This window comes from Oncorhynchus nerka, linkage group LG9b, assembly GCF_034236695.1.
Source record: "Oncorhynchus nerka isolate Pitt River linkage group LG9b, Oner_Uvic_2.0, whole genome shotgun sequence".
Taxonomy (NCBI): domain Eukaryota; kingdom Metazoa; phylum Chordata; class Actinopteri; order Salmoniformes; family Salmonidae; genus Oncorhynchus; species Oncorhynchus nerka.
The window spans coordinates 15,372,463-15,392,276 of NC_088424.1; the positions used below are offsets into that span (position 1 = coordinate 15,372,463).

The following is a 19,814-nucleotide window of genomic DNA, read 5'->3' on the forward strand; positions in this document are numbered from 1 at the left end:
TATACCTCCCAATGCCCTTTGAAAGCACTATCAATACCTCCCAATACCTCCCAAGCACTATTCCGCCCAATACCTCCCAAGCACTATACCTCCCAATACCTCCCAAGCACTATACCTCCCAATACCTCCCAAGCACTATACCTCCCAATACCTCCCAAGCACTATACCTCCCAATGCCCTTTGAAAGCACTATCAATACCTCCCAATACCTCCCAAGCACTATACCTCCCAATACCTCCCAATACCTCCCAAGCACTATACCTCCCAATGCCCTTTGAAAGCACTATCAATACCTCCCAATACCATCTTAAAAGCCGTGTGACTCTACGACAGAAAAGTATGTGTTCTTCAGTCAGAATACTGTTGTGATTGCTGTCCTCTGGGAAGGAAATGGAGTGTGAGTGATGACTGGTGAGGAGGGGACAGAGAGTACCGTTAAGGAACGCTGCTTCTTCAATCTGCTCTACCGTCTGATTGAAAGTGATTTGGTTGGCTTGCCCACGCACAGGCACGGGCACGGACAAATGCACTCACACACACTCATACAAACGTACACACACTCCTACACACCTTTGAGTGTATGAGTGTAATGCGGAGGTCTGTTCTGCTTCGCAACAAACCGACTGGAGAAACAACACTATTACAGATGAGCTGTGCAAGGTGGAGGTTTAGGAGGCTGTGTGTGTGTGTGTGTGTGAGAATGTGTGCCAGCTCACTTAGTTCAGATGTCCTTCAGACAGCAGGCAGCAGGCAATAGAGCAGGCAAACACATACCCACGCACACACAGACCCCCCCAACCGCACACAGCTTCACACACATGAGTCAGAGGAATGAGTGTATGAGTCCGCCGTGGTCTTGATGTAATTGCGGTGACATGGTAAGATGAGGGCTGCTCAGTGTCACTCTACCTTCCATACTGAGGCAATCTCCTCGCCAGTACCTCGAGAGGAAAATAACAGCTAATTCATACACTGACATAGGACTGAAGAGACACTCCGGGACTATATACACACACCGTGGCAACAACAACACATTCGCTCACATGAACACACAAGTCACACACGCACACAAGCACACACACACACACAGTCTTGTTTATTAACTAACCTTGTTGGGACACACAATTGATTCCCATTCAAAATCCTATAACCCTAACACTAATTCTAACCTTAACCGTAAACCCCCTAGAAATAGTCTTTTGTCACCGGTTGGTCAAATTTGATTTTGTTTACACTCACGGCGCAGCACACACAGTCATAAATGTAGAAGCACACACACACACCGATTAATGGCAGGCTACAGCTAAATAAGGGCAAAATGATTGGCCTTAACAGTTGAGGTCCCGCACAGCAGATCAGTATCTTTGATCAGTAAAACTGTTGGGCTATCATTCTGATATTCCCCTCTGTGGGCCAAACATACTCTTCTATAGATGCCAGCCTGGTCACTGGAAATAGAAGGCGATTTCAGACGTCTGAAAAGGCCCCGAGAACGTCGATATACTGTATACCTTCCTCAGTGCTCATCACAACAACAAAAAACCATTGCCCAGCACTGGTGATGCTCGGAGCCGGAGCACTCTGTTTAGGCCACCGCGCCACCACAGTTCACAATGCTCTAGCAAGGCGCGGGAATACTTGATGATAGTTGATTGGAAAACAGCGTGTTGTTTTTAAATGATTTCCTTTTACGCCTCTCCCAAACCGAACTTAACCCTTTGAGTTGTTTCAGTTTAAACCCTGTCAACCACGCGGAATTAACCCGGTAACCATGCGGAATGAATGCGCCAAAAATAGACGTTTGTCAGTAATAGGGGAACTATGAGATCTGGTATCAGCAAGATACAGCATTTGCATCCTAAATGGACACTATTGGACACCTGAAATGGACACTATTGGACACCTGAAAGAAAATCACTACCACAAGCACTTAGTGTGTGTTTTCTACGTCATATTCACTGTGTAACGTTGTGTAATAGACTATCATTGATCAGTGTGCAGCCAGGTGTTACTCAATCGACAGGCAGTCTCTGCGTGTCGGTCCCGGTGTGAGTGTGTGTGTGTGTGTGTGTGCGTGTGCGTGCGTGCGCACGCGCGTGTGTAGAGCTTTCTGTATACACTATGAGTCACAGAACAAAAGATTTCCAGTCATTTAAGAGTTGTTGGTGAGCCAGACCTCTGTCTACTTTAGCGAGAGAGAGAGAGCAACATGATGTGAATACAAAATGGTTTTCTTTGTTAGATACAGCCCACACTCTCTGTCTCACCTTGGCAGGACTAGAGCAGTGATCAGAGAGGGAGAGAGAGAGAGAGAGAGAGAGAGGTTTGTGTGCCAGAGGCTTAATACAGCCTCTTAAGAAAGGGAATGTAATTAAACAGTGAAAGGATGTTGACATGCTCCATCTGACAGTATGCATAGCGTGTGGGTGGATGTGAACACGTTCGGAATGTGATAAAGAATCTATTCAGTTGAACCTCTTAAATATTGTATCTATTTTTGATTGGCTGATAACTGTTCCCAATCTCCACACTGTGTGAGGCCTATGTGTGAATGTTTGCAGAAGGTTTATTGCCTGAGGCCAAATAACAGCAACGTGTATAATACGTCATATACAATTGAAGTCGGAAGTTTAGCTACACCTCAGCCAAATACATTTAAACTCAGTTTTTCACAATTCCTGACATTTAATCCAAGTAAAAATTCCCTATTTTAGGTCAGTTAGGATCACCACTTTATTTCAAGAATGTGAAAAGTCAGAATAATAGTAGAGAGAATGATTTATTTCAGCTTCTATTTCTTTCATCACATTCCCAGTGGGTCAGAGGTTTACACACACTCAATTAGTATTTGGTAGCATTGCCTTTAAATTGTTTAACTTGGGTCAAATGTTTCGGGTAGCCTTCCACAAGCTTCCCACAATAAGTTGGGTGAATTTTGCCCATTCCGCCTGACAGAGCTGGTGTAACTGAGTCAGGTTTGTAGGCCTCCTTGCTCGCATACACTTGTTCAGTTCTGCCCACAAGTTTTCTATAAGATTGAGGTCAGGGCTTTGCGATGGCCACTCCAATACCTTGACTTTGTTGTCCTTAAGCCATTTTGCCACAACTTTGGAAGTATGCTTGGGGTCATTTGCGACCAAGCTTTAACTTCCTGACTGATGTCTTGAGATGTTGCTTCAACATATCCCCATATTTTTCCTTTCACGTGATGCCATCTATTTTGTGAAGTGCACCAGTCCCTCCTGCAGCAAAGCACCCCCACAACATGATGCTGCCACCCCCGTGCTTCACGGTTGGGATGGTGTTCTTCAGCTTGCAAGCATCCTCCTTTTTCCTCCAAACATAATGATGGTCATTATGGCCAAACAGTTCTATTTTTGTTTCATCAGACCAGAGGACATTTCTCCAAAAAGTACGATCTTTGTCCCCATGTGCAGTTGCAAACCGTAGTCTGTCTTTTTTATGGCGGTTTTGGAGCAGTGGCTTCGTCCTTGCTGAGCGGCCATTCAGGTTATGTCCATTTTGTACTCGTTTTTACTGTGGATATAGATACTTTTGTATCTGCTTCCTCCAGCATCTTCACAAGGTCCTTCACTGTTGTTCTGGGATTGATTTGCACTTTTCACACCAAAGTATGTTCATCTCTAGGAGACAGAACACGTCTCCTTCCTGAGCAGTATGACAGCTGCGTGGTCCCATGGTGTTTATACTTGCGTACTATTGTTTGTACAAATGAACGTGGTACTTTCAGGCATTTGAAAATGGCTCCCAAGGATGAACCAGACTTGTGGAGGTCAACAATTTTCTTTCTTTGGTCTTGGCTGATTTCTTTTGATTTTCCCATGACGTCAAGCAAAGAGGCACTGAGTTTGAAGGTAGGCCTTGAAATACATCCACAGGTACACCTCCAAGTAACTCAGATGATGTCATTTAGCCTATCAGAAGCTTCTAAAGCCAAGACCTAATTTTCTGGAATTTTCCAAGCTGTTTAAAGGCACAGTCAACTTAGTGTATGTAGACTCCTGACCCACTGGAATTGTGATACAGTGAATTATAAGTTAAATAATCTGTCTGTTAACAATTGTTGGAAAAATTACTTGTGTCATGCACAAAGTAGATGTCCTAACCGACTTGCCAAAACTATAGTTTGTTAATAAGAAATTTGTGGAGTTGTTGAAAAATGAGTTTTAATGACTCCAACCTACGTGTATGTAAACTTCCGACTTCAACTGTACGTCCATACCTTTTTCATGTAAAGAACAATGTATTAATTTCAAGGTTGTAGTGGAAGCTTTTCTTGACCGTATATCCCCGTTGACATGAGTGCCTGACCCTATCCCATCCATCCATCCATCCATCTCACTGCGATGCTTCCAGAGATGAAGCATCTCAGAGTAGCATTTCACCTTTTAGATCACAATGAATAATATTGTAACGACAGGTCCTAGATCAGCACTCTTACTCTGAGACACTTTGCGGCTACGGGCCCTGATCTTGGTGTTCGGTATGCTGTTTCTGCTTCATCGTCTAGGGCTCGTGAATAGTAAACAAGGGCTCGTCCATAGTAAACAAGGGCTCGTCCATAGTAAACAAGGGCTCGTCCATAGTAAACAAGGGCTCGTCCATAGTAAACAAGGGCTCGTCCATAGTAAACAAGGGCTCGTCCATAGTAAACAAGGGCTCGTCCATAGTAAACAAGGGCTCGTCCATAGCGTCTGTATCGCAGTACAACTTGCTGTCGCTTCAGTAAGGCTCTTGCCGTGCTGTATGTCCTTAGATATAACGGAAATGTTTTGTGTTGATCTGTGGACGGTACCAGATAATCAATCAATCAGTCAATGACACGGACAAGACTAAGCAACTACAGTGTGGCCAAACCGTACCTGTCAAACCTGTGATGCTAAGTGACCTATAGTGTTAATCGACTCTCTGCTCTCTCTCTCCCTCCACTAGGAGAGCACCTGAGGATCTGTCCCCAGGGCTACACGTGTTGCACCAGTGTCATGGAGGACAGCCTATCCAATCTGAGTCGCACCGAGATGCAGGGCCTGATCAGAGACGCTGGACGAGCCCTGCAAGCCTCCCTCAACGGACAGTACAAGGCCTTCGACGGTGAGTGGGGGAGATTGATCAAGGTGGGGGGTGCAGAAGGAGGGAAAGAGACAGATGGAGGGACTGGTCAAGCATCCCTTATTGGCTTTACAAGGCATTAGACCCTGAGTAGGAGAAAGGGAGGGAAGAACAGACAGAGATTGAGAGGGAGAAGAAACCCTGTGTCTCTTTCCCTCCACATCTCTGCTATCTCAATCAGGCCTGTGTCATCTCTGTTCTCGTTAATGAATTTCTCCATCGGTCTGATTGGCTCGGATCACTGTGTGTTAGTTAACCAAGATGTCGGAAGGTCTGTGTGTGTGTGTGTGTGTGTGACAGTGAGAGAGGGGCTGTTTGACTACATGTATATGTTTGTATGTGTTTGCCTCTATGTGTGTCAGACTGAGTGTGTGTGATTGCTTTGCGTTCATGTGCTTGTACGTCGCGGTATGTGTCTGTATATAAATACAACCAGCTGGTTGTCAGTACATCACTGTGAGCTATTTACTGTGGAACCATTCAATTTATTTCAGCGGAAGTGTTTTTCCTAGCGCACTCTTTGAGTAATGCTGGTACGTGTTGTTCTTGGTCCTCAAGTCCAGACAGGACAGCTGGGCTGTCTCCCCTTCCACTCCCTCCATCCCTCCATTCTAACCCGCTCTCCATACACAACACACTTGACAAATCATCCCTTGCTTTTCCTCTCCTCCGCCTACTCGAGTCTCAACTGTCACTCTACTATCAAGCCACATAGGGTTTCTCTTAACCGCCTTGTGTCCTGTCCTATGGAGGGAACCCCCCCACACACACACACTCGCTCCAGAGTATTCCTGTGTGTGAGAAGATAATATTGCTTTAATCCTCCCTGATTGATGAGGAATCTCACACACACACTCATGGTCCTGCGGCATAACTGACTGATCAATGCAGAGTAAAGAGGTTCCATAATATCAAGCCATCTAAAGTACACGAGAGAGAGAGAGAGAGAGAGAGAGAGAGAGAGAGAGAGAGAGAGAGAGAGAGAGAGAGAGAGAGAGAGAGAGAGAGAGAGCATGTACAGTATACCGAAGTATGATATCATTCCATATTAAATACATTGATATCCTACCATTTTATATACATTCATATGATTACTGTATGTTTAATGAACAGTTGTGTATTTATTTTTAGTGAAGGTAAATTTCAAGCTGTTCTGTGATTCAGGGGTCCGACTGAACCCAGATTAAAGTGATTAGAACGTACAGTGATTGGGACATTGATGATGTGATTATTTACGTTTAATGTTACAGTACAATCTGTTCCAGTCGACAGGAAGTGACTAAGCATCAGCCTCTGCTCCACTCGTTCCTCTGGTTGATTGATCTGTCATATGGATCTGTTTGTCAGCCTGACCTTTCTGGGCCCATCCTGATTAGTGGATGAGTGACATCTGTGTACAGGGCATTCTCTCTCTCTCTCTCCCTCTCTCTCTCTCTGTCTCTCTCTCTGTCTCTCTCTGTCTGTCTCTCTGTCTCTCTATATGTCTGTCTCTCTGTCTGTCTCTCTGTCTTTCTCTGTCTCTTTCTCTCTTTCTAGCTCTCTCTTCATCCTCTTTGTACCCAGGGTGGTATAGCAATGCCAGAGCAGCATCCGTCTCATTTCATGGACAACCTGTCCAAAACGTACAAATACGCACACACACACCAACATGGCCCATCCAAGACACACAAACACGTTTATGTGCTTGAGAAGTATCATGCAGGAAACAACTCTTCCACAATCACACAGCCCTGATAAACTACACAAAGCACACAGAAATGCTCCGTCAAGCATCACTCACTCAGCTACGTAAACAGACTAACGAAGTGCTTCAAACACACACACACACACACACACACACACACACACACACACACACACACACACACACACACACACACACACACACACGTACAGTCGTGGCCAAAAGTGACACAATGAGACACGAATATAAATTTACATACAGTTTGCTGCTTCAGTGTCTAGATATTTTTGTCAGATGTTACTATGGAATACTGAAGTATAATTACAAGTAGTGTCAAAGGCTTTTATTGACAATTACATGAAATTGATACAAAGAGTCAATTTGCAGTGTTGACCCTTCTTTTTCAAGATCTCTGCAATCTGCCCTGGTATGCTGTCAATTATCTTCTGGGCCACATCCTGACTGATGGCAGCCCATTCTTGCATAATCAATGCTTGGAGTTTGTAAGAATTTGTGGGGTTTTGTTTGTCCACCCACCTCTTGAGGATTGACCACAAGTTCTCAATGGGATTAAGGTCTGTGGAGTTTCCTGGCCATGGACCCAAAATATCGATGTTTTGTTCTCCGAGCCACTTGGTTATCACTTTTGCCTTATGGCAAGGTGCTCCATCATGCTGGAAAAGGCATTGTTCGTCACCAAACTGTTCCTGGATGGTTGAGAGAAGTTGCTCTCAGAGGATGTGTTTGGTACCATTCTTTATTCATGGCTGTGTTCTTAGGCAAAATTGGCTGAGAAGCAACCCCACACATGAATGGTCTCAGGATGCTTTACTGTTGGCATGACACAGGACTGATGGTAGCACTCACCTTGTCTTCTCCAGACAAGCTTTTTTTCCGGATGCCCCAAACAATCGGAAAGGAGATCCATCAGAGAAAATGACTTTACCCCAGTCCTCAGCAGTCCAATCCCTATACCTTTTGCAGAATATCAGTCTGTCCCTGATGTTTTTCCTGTAGAGAAGTGGCATCTTTGCTGCCCTTCTTGACACCAGGCCATTCTCCAAAAGTCTTTGCCTCACTGTACGTGCAGATGCACTCACACCTGCATGCTGCCATTCCTGAGCAAGCTCTGCACTGGTGGTGCCCCAATCCCTCAGCTGAATCAACTTTAGGAGACGGTCCTGTCGCTTGCTGGACTTGCTTGGGCGCCCTGAAGCCTTGAACCTCTCTCCTTGAAATTCTTGATGATCCGATAAATGGTTGATTTAGGTGCAATCTTACTGGCAGCAACATCCTTTTTTGTGCCCTTTTTGTGCAAAGCAATGGTGACGGCATATGTTTCCTTGCAGGTAACCATGATTGACAGAGGAAGAACAATGATTCCAAGCACCACCCTCCTTTTGAAGCTTCCAGTCTGTTATTCGAACTCAATCAGCACGACAGAGTGATATCCATCCTTGTCCTCGTCAACACTCACACCTTTGTTAACGAGAGAATCACTGACATGATGTCAGCTGGTCCTTTTGTGGCAGGGCTGAAATGCAGCGAAAATGTTTTTTGGGGGATTCAGTTCATTTGCATGGCAAAGAGGGACTTTTAAATTAATTGCAATTCATCTGATCACTCTTAATAACATTCTGAAGTATATGAAAATTGCCATCATACAAACTTAGGCAGCAGACTTTGTGAAAATTAACATTTGTGTCATTCTCTAAAACGTTTGGCCACGACTGTATGCATGCAAACACACAAACATTTGCGTGAAAACCCAAATGCATGTGCAAACACACAAGCATGCACCTGCACAAAGACAAACTTTCAAAATATCAATTTTATTGATATAAAATAGACAATAGCCTTACTATACTTATGAATCTTATCTTTCTACTACTTTGCCAAAATAAATCAGAGATCAGAGAAGGCCATCTCGGGAGCCAACTCCAACCGTCGGTAATGGCTTCCAGTTTCCCCATCTCTTCATCAGAAAAGAGCCACTCCTCACTCTCCTGGAAAACGCCATCTTGGGTCTCATCTCCGTGTGCTTGTGGAAAAGACATTGTTCTCCTGCTCAGGCATGTGCTGATTGTGGTAGCGGAAGCTGCCTATGTTTAGGGACTTCCAGTATCACTCACAATGCAAGATCTCTGAGACACCTGACCCAAAGGCACACAAAGATCCATTTGTAGATGTACCTAAATTCATTCAAAATAAGCAATTAACCAACTCATGTTAAGAATTTACTTTTTGATTCTTACCATTGATGATGGCAGGAAGATACTGATACTGTCTCTGTGCCACTCATTGTCCAGACTGGTTTAATCCCTGGGTGTTGAAGCTCATTGTTGGATATTGAAAATCTTGCATAGCAGAAGCAAGTCACATGTCTAGGCTTGGGGGTTGTTGCCACCAAAACTGAGTTCCAAATCAATATTGCCTATCAACCGAACATTCTAAAATTCAAGTTGCTCTTCTCAATTGTGATATTATCATAACTGTCATCTTATGAATTAAATCACCATGGAATGAGTTTTTAAATCTACACTGTTGCTCTTATCAACCACACATTCTACCAACTTTGCTTTGCATGATTTTGTATTTTTAGGATTCTGAATTGCCATGGCAATGTAAAAGAGAAATTAATTGGTGTGATGTGTATCATCATGTAAAATCATTTTTACATTGGATCCACCATATAAATATTTTGATTTCTAAATTGATGGAAGCCACTAACACCACAGCTAGCGCATAACGTTCTGAGAACCATATGTGTCTTAGATCTTGGTGAAAGAGTTTTTGCCCTATGGTTATTTTGCGTACAACCTTCCCACAACTTTCTAGGAATGGTGCAGAGTAGTTGCTTGTCTTTTGGAACATTCTCAGCACATTTAAGGAACTCGAAAAAGTATATTTTTCTTGGTATTTCATTACTTTAACAGAAGGTTTCCAAAGTGTTCAAACATGGTTACATTTCATTTCAATGATGGTAATGTTCTAGGAACGTTATCCAACTGGTTTGACATAGTGTTCAAAGAACGTTAAGAAAAATCGTGGGAATTTCAGTACTTCAGCATAACGTTTCCTACAGGTTTCCTCATGGTTCTATTTAAAGTCATGTTCTCAAATTGTTCAGAGAATGTTAAGAAAGCATATTTTTATGATTAGATTTATGATTTTTTTTTGTTCAATACCAAACATACATATACATACAAATGACAAAATACAGATGCACACAAACATCCACAACATCACCCCTGCCCAGACCCACCTGCTCACACCCACATCTCCAGCACCCGTATCACTCTTCACCACATGGCCTCAAAATGCGCCATTTTGTTTCTCTCCATCACCAACACGCTTTCAACATTTAGATAATCAAGCATTTTACATTTTCATTGTGTTAACAATGGAGGATTGGTTGATTTCCAGTTTTTTAGAATACGTTCTTTCAAGATGATTGACGAGAAAAGTATCGTCCAACCCGTCGGGTATCTCACTGCACCGTCATATGCCATGTCTTTGTCACGGATGAATAGGAGTGGAAGGTAGGAGTCAGGTGCAGAGAGCAGAGGGTTCAAGAAAAAATAGGTCATTTATCCCGGCACAAACGGTCGTGCCCAAACACAGGGCTGAACACACTGACCAACCCAAAACACAGGGCTGAATACACTGACCAACCCAAAACACAGGGCGGAAAACACCGACCAACCCAAAACACAGGGCGGAAAACACCGACCAACCCAAAACACAGGGTAAAACGGTCCAGACCACAAAACCACCTCCAACACTAAACGTGAACACAAAATAATCCCGCACAAACTAGAGCGGACCTAACAAGCTTAAATAGACTAGAAAATCAAGAAAACACAAATATGAACAGGTGCAACTAATACGACTAAATGAACAGAAAAGGAAAAAGGGATCGGTGGCGGCTAGTAGGCCGGTGAAGACGACCGCCGAGCACCGCCCGAACAGGCAGGGGAGCCACCTTCGGCGGGAGTCGTGACAGTCTTGAAATATTTATTTATTTATTTTTACTTATTTAACCTTTATTTAACTAGGCAAGTCAGTTAAAGAACACATTCTTATTTACAATGACGGCCTATGCAGGCAGACGGACTAAAAGTACATTTACAATGTATTCTGACAGTCAACTTTCTAACTCTGCCCATAACTTTTGAACTTTATAGCATTCCCAGAAGGCATGGATTATTGAGTCAGTGTTAGTTTTACACTTAAGACATGACTATGCCGTTGTGCTGTAGAATTTGTCTCTTGTATAATACATTCTATACATTAGTTTATACTGGATTAAGCATGCATTTTTCTAAACTGTAATTTCGTTAGTTATGTTCCAACATTCCCTCCACATTCCCTCCAATTATAAGTTATCAGTTCCAGCAGTTTCCAGCAGAGATTGTCAGTTGGATAGGCTCTCTTCAAGGTTTTGTCAATCTTACCTATCATATAAATACAATTGTATTGTCCAAAATATTTCAATTTCAAATGTCTTGATATGAAACTATTAAGTTGCATGTATTTGAAAATATCTTACAGTCCAAAATAGCTTTTTATTTCTGTCATGGAAATATATTGATTTCCTATTACCAAGTCATTTGCATTTTTTTATGCCTTTGGACCCATTTATCGGCTAGCCTCTGGATTGATCCACTGGGTTGTGTTTTTAGGGCGTATAATTAATTACATTTTCTTCCATATTGTTTTAGTGTTTTTAACTATGAAGTTGTTAATGTTCTTAGCTTTATTCTGAGAAAATCGACACTTTAAAAAGGTTCTGGGGATACAACTCCAAGTCTGAAAGGTTAAAGCCATCCTCTGACATAGGAAGATGTAAAACTTTACTTTTTATTCTATGAGTTTTATTTGCTCATATAAAGTCTGTTATGACCGAATATACTTTTTTAAAGAATGTCTTCAGTGGGATAATTGGTATTACCGAGACTAATTATATAAACTTTTGGAGCCATTCCCTTCTGAAGAGGTTTATTCTACATGTAAGATTTATGGGAAGATTGTTCCATTTAATTAGATCTGATTTCACATGGTTGAGTAATGGGATAAAGTTATCTTCATGTATTTGTTTGTTGTCACTTATTAAGCATCTTAAGTATTTTATATTTTTTGTGGTCCACTTAAAGTATTTCTGTAGATCATGAGTTATTCATTAGTATTACTCACATTCATTTGAAATCATTTTAGAGTATTCTGAAAATATTTTTAGCAAGGAGGGCATTGTGTTTTCAATATTGGTCAGGTATATCAGAAGATCATGTGCAAATAAGTTTAGTTTATTGTCATGTTTACCAATTCTGATACCTGTTACGTTTGGGTCTATCAGCACACGATTCAATTGCCAGTGCAAACGAGGGGGGAGAGAAGACATCCCTGTCTTGTGCCCCTTTCTAAAGCAATTTCATCAGATATACAGTACACTACCTTTCAAAAGTTTGGGGTCACTTAGAAATGTCCTTGTTTTTGAAAGAAAAGTAAATGTTTTGTCTATTAAAATAACATGAAATTGATCAGAAATAAAGTGTAGACCTTGTTAATATGAAATATCTACATTGGCGTAAAGAGGCCCATTATCAGCAACCATCACTCCTGTGTTCCAATGGCACATAGTGTTAGCTAATCCAAGTTTATCATTTTAAAAGGCTAATTGATCATTAGAAAACCCTTTTGCAATTATCTTAGCACAGCTGAAAACTGTTGTTCTGATTTAAGAAGCAATAAAACCGGCCTTCTTTAGACTAGTTGAGTAACTGGAGCATCAGAATTTGTGGTTTCGGTTACAGGCTCAAAATGTCCAGAAACAAATAACTTTCTTCTGGAACTCGTCAGTCTATTCTTGTTCCGAGAAATTAAGACTATTACATGCGAGAAATTGCCAAGAAACTGAAGATCTCGTACAATGCTGTGTACTACTCCCTTCACCGAACAGTGCAAACTGGCTCTAACCAGAATAGAAAGAGGAGTGGGAGGCCCCGGTGCACAACTGAGCAAGAGGACAAGCACATTAGAGTGTCTAGTTTGAGAAACAGACGCCTCACAACTGGCAGCTTCATTAAATAGTACCCGCAAAACACCAGTCTCAATGTCAAGAGTGAAGAGGCGAGTTCCTCTGTCCAGTGTCTGTGTTGTTTTGCCCATCTTAATCTTTTATTTTTATTGGCCAGTCTGAGATATGGCTTTTTCTTTGCAACTCTGCCTAGAAGCCCAGCATCCCGGAGTCGCCTCTTCACTCCAGTTGTTAGAATCACCTTTGGCAGAAATGACAGATGTGAGTCTTTTGAACACCTGGAGTGTACAATATTTGCACATTATTCTTTAAAAAGATATTCAAGCTCTGTCAAGTTGGTTGTTGCTAGACAGCCATTTTCAAGTCTTGCTATAAATTTTCAAGACGATTTAAGTCAAAACTCTAACTAGGCCACTCGGGAACATTCAATGTGGTCTTGGTAAGCAACTCCAGTGTATATTTGGCCTTGTATTTTAGGTTAATGTCCTGCTGAAAGAGGAATTTGTCTCCCAGTGTTTGTTGGAAAGCTCTGTGTTGTCTGTTCACACTGCTATGCTTTATCTTGGCCAGGTCGCAGTTGTAAATGAGAACTTGTTCTCAACTAGCCTACCTGGTTAAATAAAGGTGAAATAAAAATAAAATGAATAAAAATCTTTGAAAGACAGGGTCCTGAAAAAGGGACATATGTGTAGGGTACAGAGATGAGGTAGTAATTCAAAATTATGTTAAACACTATTATTGAACACAGAGTGAGTTCATGCAACTTATTATGTGACTTTACTCCTGGCTTACCACAACAAATGGGATGAATACTTAATGACTCAAGACATTTCAGTAAAAAAAAAAAAACATTTTGCTTTGGCATTATGTGTGGGCCAGTCATACACTATTTCAATCTGATGCATTTTAAATTCAGGCTGTAACACAACAAAATGTGGAAAAAGTTAAGGATTGTGAATGCTTTCTGAAGGCACTGTATGTATTAAGTCTTGCCAAGACTTTTGCCATTCTGTGTTGTTATTTTATAGTCACAATGTATTAAACGTATGGGTCTGTAATCAGCAGGGAACTCTTCATATTTTCCTGTTTTTAATATAGCTGAAATAACTGTATAACACATGGAAGTAGAAAGCACTGAATTGAGTGACATGTGTTGTGTAAATAGGGTGCTTTTTGTGTACATTGGGTGCTTTTCTCTGTGCTAATGTTTTGTGTCAGATTACTGACTTGTTGGAAAGGTGGCATCCGATGTCACTGACCTCGTTCGTAAGGCCATTCTACTGCCAATGTTTGTCTATGGAGATTGCATGGCGGTGGGCTCGATTTTATACACCTGTCAGCAACGGGTGTGGCTGAAATAGCCAAATCCACTAATTTGAAGGGGTGTACACATTTTTTGGAATATACTGTACAGTGCATTCGGGAATTATCCCATAATGACAAAGGGAAAACCATTTTGAGAAATGTTTTTTAGAAATACCTTATTTAAGTAAGTACTCAAACTCTTTGCATGAGACGCGAAATTCAGCTCAGGTCCATCCTGTTTCCATTGATCATCCTTGAGATGTTTCTACAACTTGATTGGCATGCACCTGTGGTAAATTCAATTTATTGGACATGATTTGGAAAGGAACACACTTGTCTATGTAAGGTCCCACAGTTGACAGCAAAAACCAAGCGATGAAGTCGAAGGAATTATCCGTAGAGTTCCGAGACAGGATTGTGTCGAGGCACAGATCTAGGGAAGGGTACCAAAACATTTCTGCATCATTGAATGTCACCAAGAACACAGTGGCCTCCATCATTCTTAAATGGAAGAAGTTTGAAACCACGCTTCCTAGAGTTGGCCGCCTAGCCAAAATGAGCAATCGGGGGAGAAAGGCCTTGGTCAGGGAGGTGACCAAGAACCCAATGGTAACTCTGACAGAGCACCAAAGTTCCTTTGTGGAGATGTAAGAAACCTTACAGAAGGACAACCATCTCTGCAGTACTCCACCAATCAGTAGCCAGACGGAAGATACTCCTCAGTAAAAGGCACATGACAGCCCGCTTGGCTCGGAGTGCTGCATTGTGCCCGACTCCCTGAGTGGTGCGTGCTCTGAAGCACCTCTCACTCACTGGCTCTCCATCACTCGATCGGGTCTTTCTCACAGGCTACAAGTGAAGACATAGACATCGGTGACACAACTGCGCGCGTCCTTATCCAATTCAGAGGTGCATATTGAAGATATTGGAAGAACTGTCCACATTTAGTTTTCGTCAGCCAACAACATGAGTAGACCTAACGAACAGCAAATGCACTAGCCTATGTCAATCTACTATCCCTCATAGTACAAAAGTTGATCTATTCTGTGCGTTTGTACAGATGAACGTGGTACCTTCAGACATTTGGAAATTGCTCTCAAGGATGGACCAGACTTGTGGAAGTCTACAATATGTTTTCTGAGGTGTTGGCTGATTTCTTTTGATTTTCCCATGATGTCAAGCAAAGAGGCACTGAGTTTGAAGGTAGGCCTTGAAATACAACAGGTACACCTCCAATTGACTAAAATGATGTTAATTAGCCTATCAGAAGCTCTCTAAAGCCATGACCTAATTTTAAAGGCACAGTCAATTTAGTGGATGTAGACTTCTGGAATTGTGGTACAGTGAATTATAAGTGAAATAATCTGCCTGTAAACAAATGTTGGGAAAATGACTTGTGTCATGCACAAAGTAGATGTCCTAACTTGCCAAAACTATAGTTTGTTTACAAGAAATGTGTGGAGTGGTTGAAAAACGAGTTTTAATGACTCCAACTTAAATGTATGTAAACTTCCAACTTCAACTGTAAGTGGTCGTTTGTCAGAAAATGTTCCTTAATTAAGGGGGTGTAAATGAACAGATGTGAATAAGAGTTCATGTTGCTACAACTGTATGTGTGAAATTTGTTTTGATTTAGAATGTACCGTTATCATGCACCTGTCTCGAAACAGGTGCAGGGAGGACGCTTTTTCTGTGCACTTAAAATGGCGAATGGAGGACGCTTTTCCTGTGCACTTAAAATGGCGAATGGAGGGCGCTTTTCCTGTGCACTTAAAATGGCGAATGGAGGGCGCTTTTCCTGTGCACTTAAAATGGCGAATGGAGGACGCTTTTCCTGTGCACTTAAAATGGCGAATGGAGGACGCTTTTCCTGTGGCTCATTTTCATGCCGGCCAGGTCGGCTATACTCCTGTTTTACAGAGATACAATGTGCTTTATATAAGGAAAGTTGATAATTAAATATAGTAGGTCTAGCCTATCGAAAGCTGATGATATCCTCCTGTGTGTAATAGAGGCCGTCACTCTGTTTTCTCCTAATTACATAGCCTATAGAAATGTTGAGCAACATGAGCTTATAGGCTCTCATGAAGTGTTTGATTCGATTTTCGATTACATTTGCACTGATGTCAGAGTGATTAAATGGACAATATAGTGCTGAGTAGCAGACCGTTAGCAAGTTTGGTTGGCTAGTAATGACCATTAGCAGCATCAGAGCTTGGAGATGTCTAATTACCGTGACTAAACAGTCACATGAAATGTAACTGCCTTCATGACTGGTGACTGCCAGTGTGGCGGTAATACGGTCACCACAACAGCCCTAACCTACACCCCTGCTGTTACTGCAGTACTTGGCAGCATAGACCTTTCCAACCCAGCGCCTCTTTAAATTTTAAATTTCTCCTTTTCTGAAATGTAACTCTTGCAAGAAAACCACATCTGCTGACAATCTCTTTAAGTGTTCACATTCCATGTAATAATAAGTTGGATTTGTTTTGTTCTTCACTTGTATACAATCAAAGTTAAACTGTTCCGTCTATCACTGAAGAACCTGACAAAACATTTGAGTAGCGTTCGGAGAATGATCTAAGAATCTTATTTAAACAACAGACATTCCGTTCTCAGCATCAACAAACTCTCTCTCTCCTCTATCTTGATAATTGTGTTCAGGTGGGTTGGCTGCAACCAGTAATTGGCCACACCTGATCTTAATGAGTGCTTGTTTCCTTTGAAATTTGGTCTGTTTGAATAGACTAAAATGAACAGCTTTGTATGAGTAAAAAAACAAAACACGGCATGCTAGCTCCACCCTGGTGGCGCCGTGAACTAATTCCACGGATAGAGAACAGAAGATCACAGGTTTGAATCTCATTGAAGCTGTGCCGCCACAACAAATAAATGTGTTTGGAAGATTAATGCCTAAGCAACCGATTTTTTCATGTGCCATATCTGTGCCTGGAGTTTAAACAGTTTACCCAAACTGAGCTGGAAGTGTTAGTAAAAGTCTTATTGTAACACGTCTGTACTGGTGCATCAAAGCTGGGACCCGAGAGACTGAAAAACTGCTCCTATCTCAAGGCCATCACTAGCTGGTCTCCACCTAGTACCCTGCCCTGAACTTAATCACTGTCACTAGCTGGCTACCACCCAGTTACTCCGCCCTGCACCTTAAAGACGGCTGCCTTTATATACACTGCTCAAAAAAATAAAGGGAACACTAAAATAACACATCCTAGATCTGAATGAATGAAATATTCTTATTAAATACTTTTTTCTTTAAAATAGTTGAATGTGCTGACAACAAAATCACACAAATATGATCAATGGAAATCAAATTTATCAACCCATGGAGGTCTGGATTTGGAGTCACACTCAAAATTAAAGTGGAAAATCACACTACAGGCTGATCCAACTTTGATGTAATGTCCTTAAAACAAGTCAAAATGAGGCTCAGTAGTGTGTGAGGCCTCCACATGCCTGTATGACCTCCCTACAACGCATGGGCATGCTCCTGATGGCGGATGGTCTCCTGAGGGATCTCCTCCCAGACCTGGACTAAAGCATCCGCCAACTCCTGGAGAGTGTGCAATGCTGTCATCAAGGAAAATGGTGGCTATTTGAAGAATCTCAAATATGAAATATATTTTGATTTGTTTAACACTTTTTTGGTTACTACATGATTCCATTTGTTATTTTATAGTTTTGATGTCTTCACTATTATTCTACATTGTAAAAAATTGTCAAAATAAAGAAAAACCCTTGAATGTGTTCTAAAACTTTTGACCGGTACTGTATATATATGTTTATATTTATACTCCGGACTCCGACATTGCTCGTAGTAATATTTATATTTTTCTTAATTCCATTGTTTTTGCTTATAGATTTGTGTGTGTTGTTGTGTGTTGTTAGATATTACTGCATTGTTGGAGCTAGGAACACAAGCATTTAGCTACACCCACAATAATGTCTGCTAAATATGTGTGTGACCAATACATTTGATTTGATTTATTTAATTACCTTCAAATAACTGATCATTTCCGTTCTCAGAACGTTAATAAAACCTCCCAGGAAAACTTTCAGGGAACCATAGTAAAACGTTTGCAGAACCTCTCTGCAACCTAAAAATGTAAGTTCAATGGGAAACCAAAAACATACGTTCCCACAACTTCCAAGGAACGAAATGTTCTAGCTGGGACAGTGGCAGAATATTAACACAGAAATAACACGTACACACAGCCCTATTAAAGGCCACTCAAGCGATCAGTAGCTCAAAGCAGGAGCGGGGTTTCATCAGTCCACTAACACTGTAGATTTCTTATTGGGATTGCAGTGTACTGCATACACCAGATGAGTGATGGATGTCATCATTTTGGTTTGGTTTGCAGGTCAAGTCAAGGTCGTTTTCTCTCTGTTGATTGTTTTTGTGTCGTGTTCATGTAGTGGTTAAAGTGTACAGCCCTGTCCATTCTCTCTCATTACTTCCAGTCATGCGATCTCTCCCTTTTTGTGTGCCCTCTCTCTGCTTGTTTCTCCCCAATGGATTGTGTGTGCGTGCCACTATTCGCAAAACATTAAAATGCATCATTACTAGACATCCTCAACCTCCCTAACCTCCCCTTTCTCCCCTCTTCTTCCTTCATTCCTAACTAGCATACTTTTCCCTTCTCTGTGAAAAAGAGTGTTTGACCCTACCTGAACCGAAACAGTGACCAGACCCATCCCCTCCACCCTCCTTCCCACCCCCTCATCTATCTCACTTCCCTGAGCATCAGAAGTAGAAGACAGCAGGATGGGAGGGGGGGGGGGATCACAGAGGGATGGAGGGATGAGAGCGGAGAGAGAGAAAAAGAGAGACGGTCAGATGTAAACCATCTGTTGTTGAGTTTCTTTTATTATGAGATTAGAAGTGGAGCGTGTTAATTGGAGTGTGATAAGCCACATTAGATACAGTATCACAGCTCATCACTTCCCTGTCTTCTCCTAGTTACCTCTGTGGACACATCAGACTGTCTGGATAGACATTTGATTTGATTTGGCTATTTTGAATAGATTACAATGTTACACCAGGCAACAGATACAGATACCAAAATAGCATAGGACCTCTGCATCTATATTTATGTAGCCAACGTTTGGGAGGAAAGACCACACCCAAAACATTCTCAATCCCTCCCCTCTAATAATTGCCTGCATTTATACTTTTTCTACCACTAACCTGTGTGTTTGCTTCCTGCGTTATACCAGAAGTCGCAAGCTTTCGTAGTTCGCTACTCTTGCCTGCCCGACAGCTTTTGCGATTGCCATTTCTATGGCTAATTTGACCAACTAGCCACTTCAACCGCTAGGTCTTTGTTTTCACAGTTTCTGCTTAGTTATTCAATAATGATTAGTTTGTTTGTTACTCATCACCTCCGCCATGGAACAGCTCTCTCCTTCCGGTGAAGACCTGTTCTAGGATACTCAGTTACAGCGCTCAGCCAGACCGAGCCAGCCAGTCCAACCATCCACTGGCTCCCCCACTAAACAAAACCGACTTCAACACCGGCGCCCCCGTCACTCCAGACAGACACTGGGAGCCAACGAAATCTCCACGATCCACCCGAAAAAAAGCCATGCACCGCCGGCTTCTTCTGAGCACCACTTCTGAGCACCTGGGACCCCAGG

General features: G+C 41.9%; 1 protein-coding gene across 1 annotated transcript in view; it reads left to right on the forward strand.

Moving 5' to 3' along the window:
• LOC115114338 (glypican-1-like) overlaps positions 1-19,814 on the forward strand; it is a 112,846-nt gene that overhangs the window by 49,998 nt on the left and 43,034 nt on the right. The window contains exon 3 of the mRNA XM_065013370.1: positions 4,954-5,112. Coding sequence (XP_064869442.1) covers positions 4,954-5,112 — 159 coding nt within the window. The remainder of the gene's footprint in view (positions 1-4,953; positions 5,113-19,814) is intronic.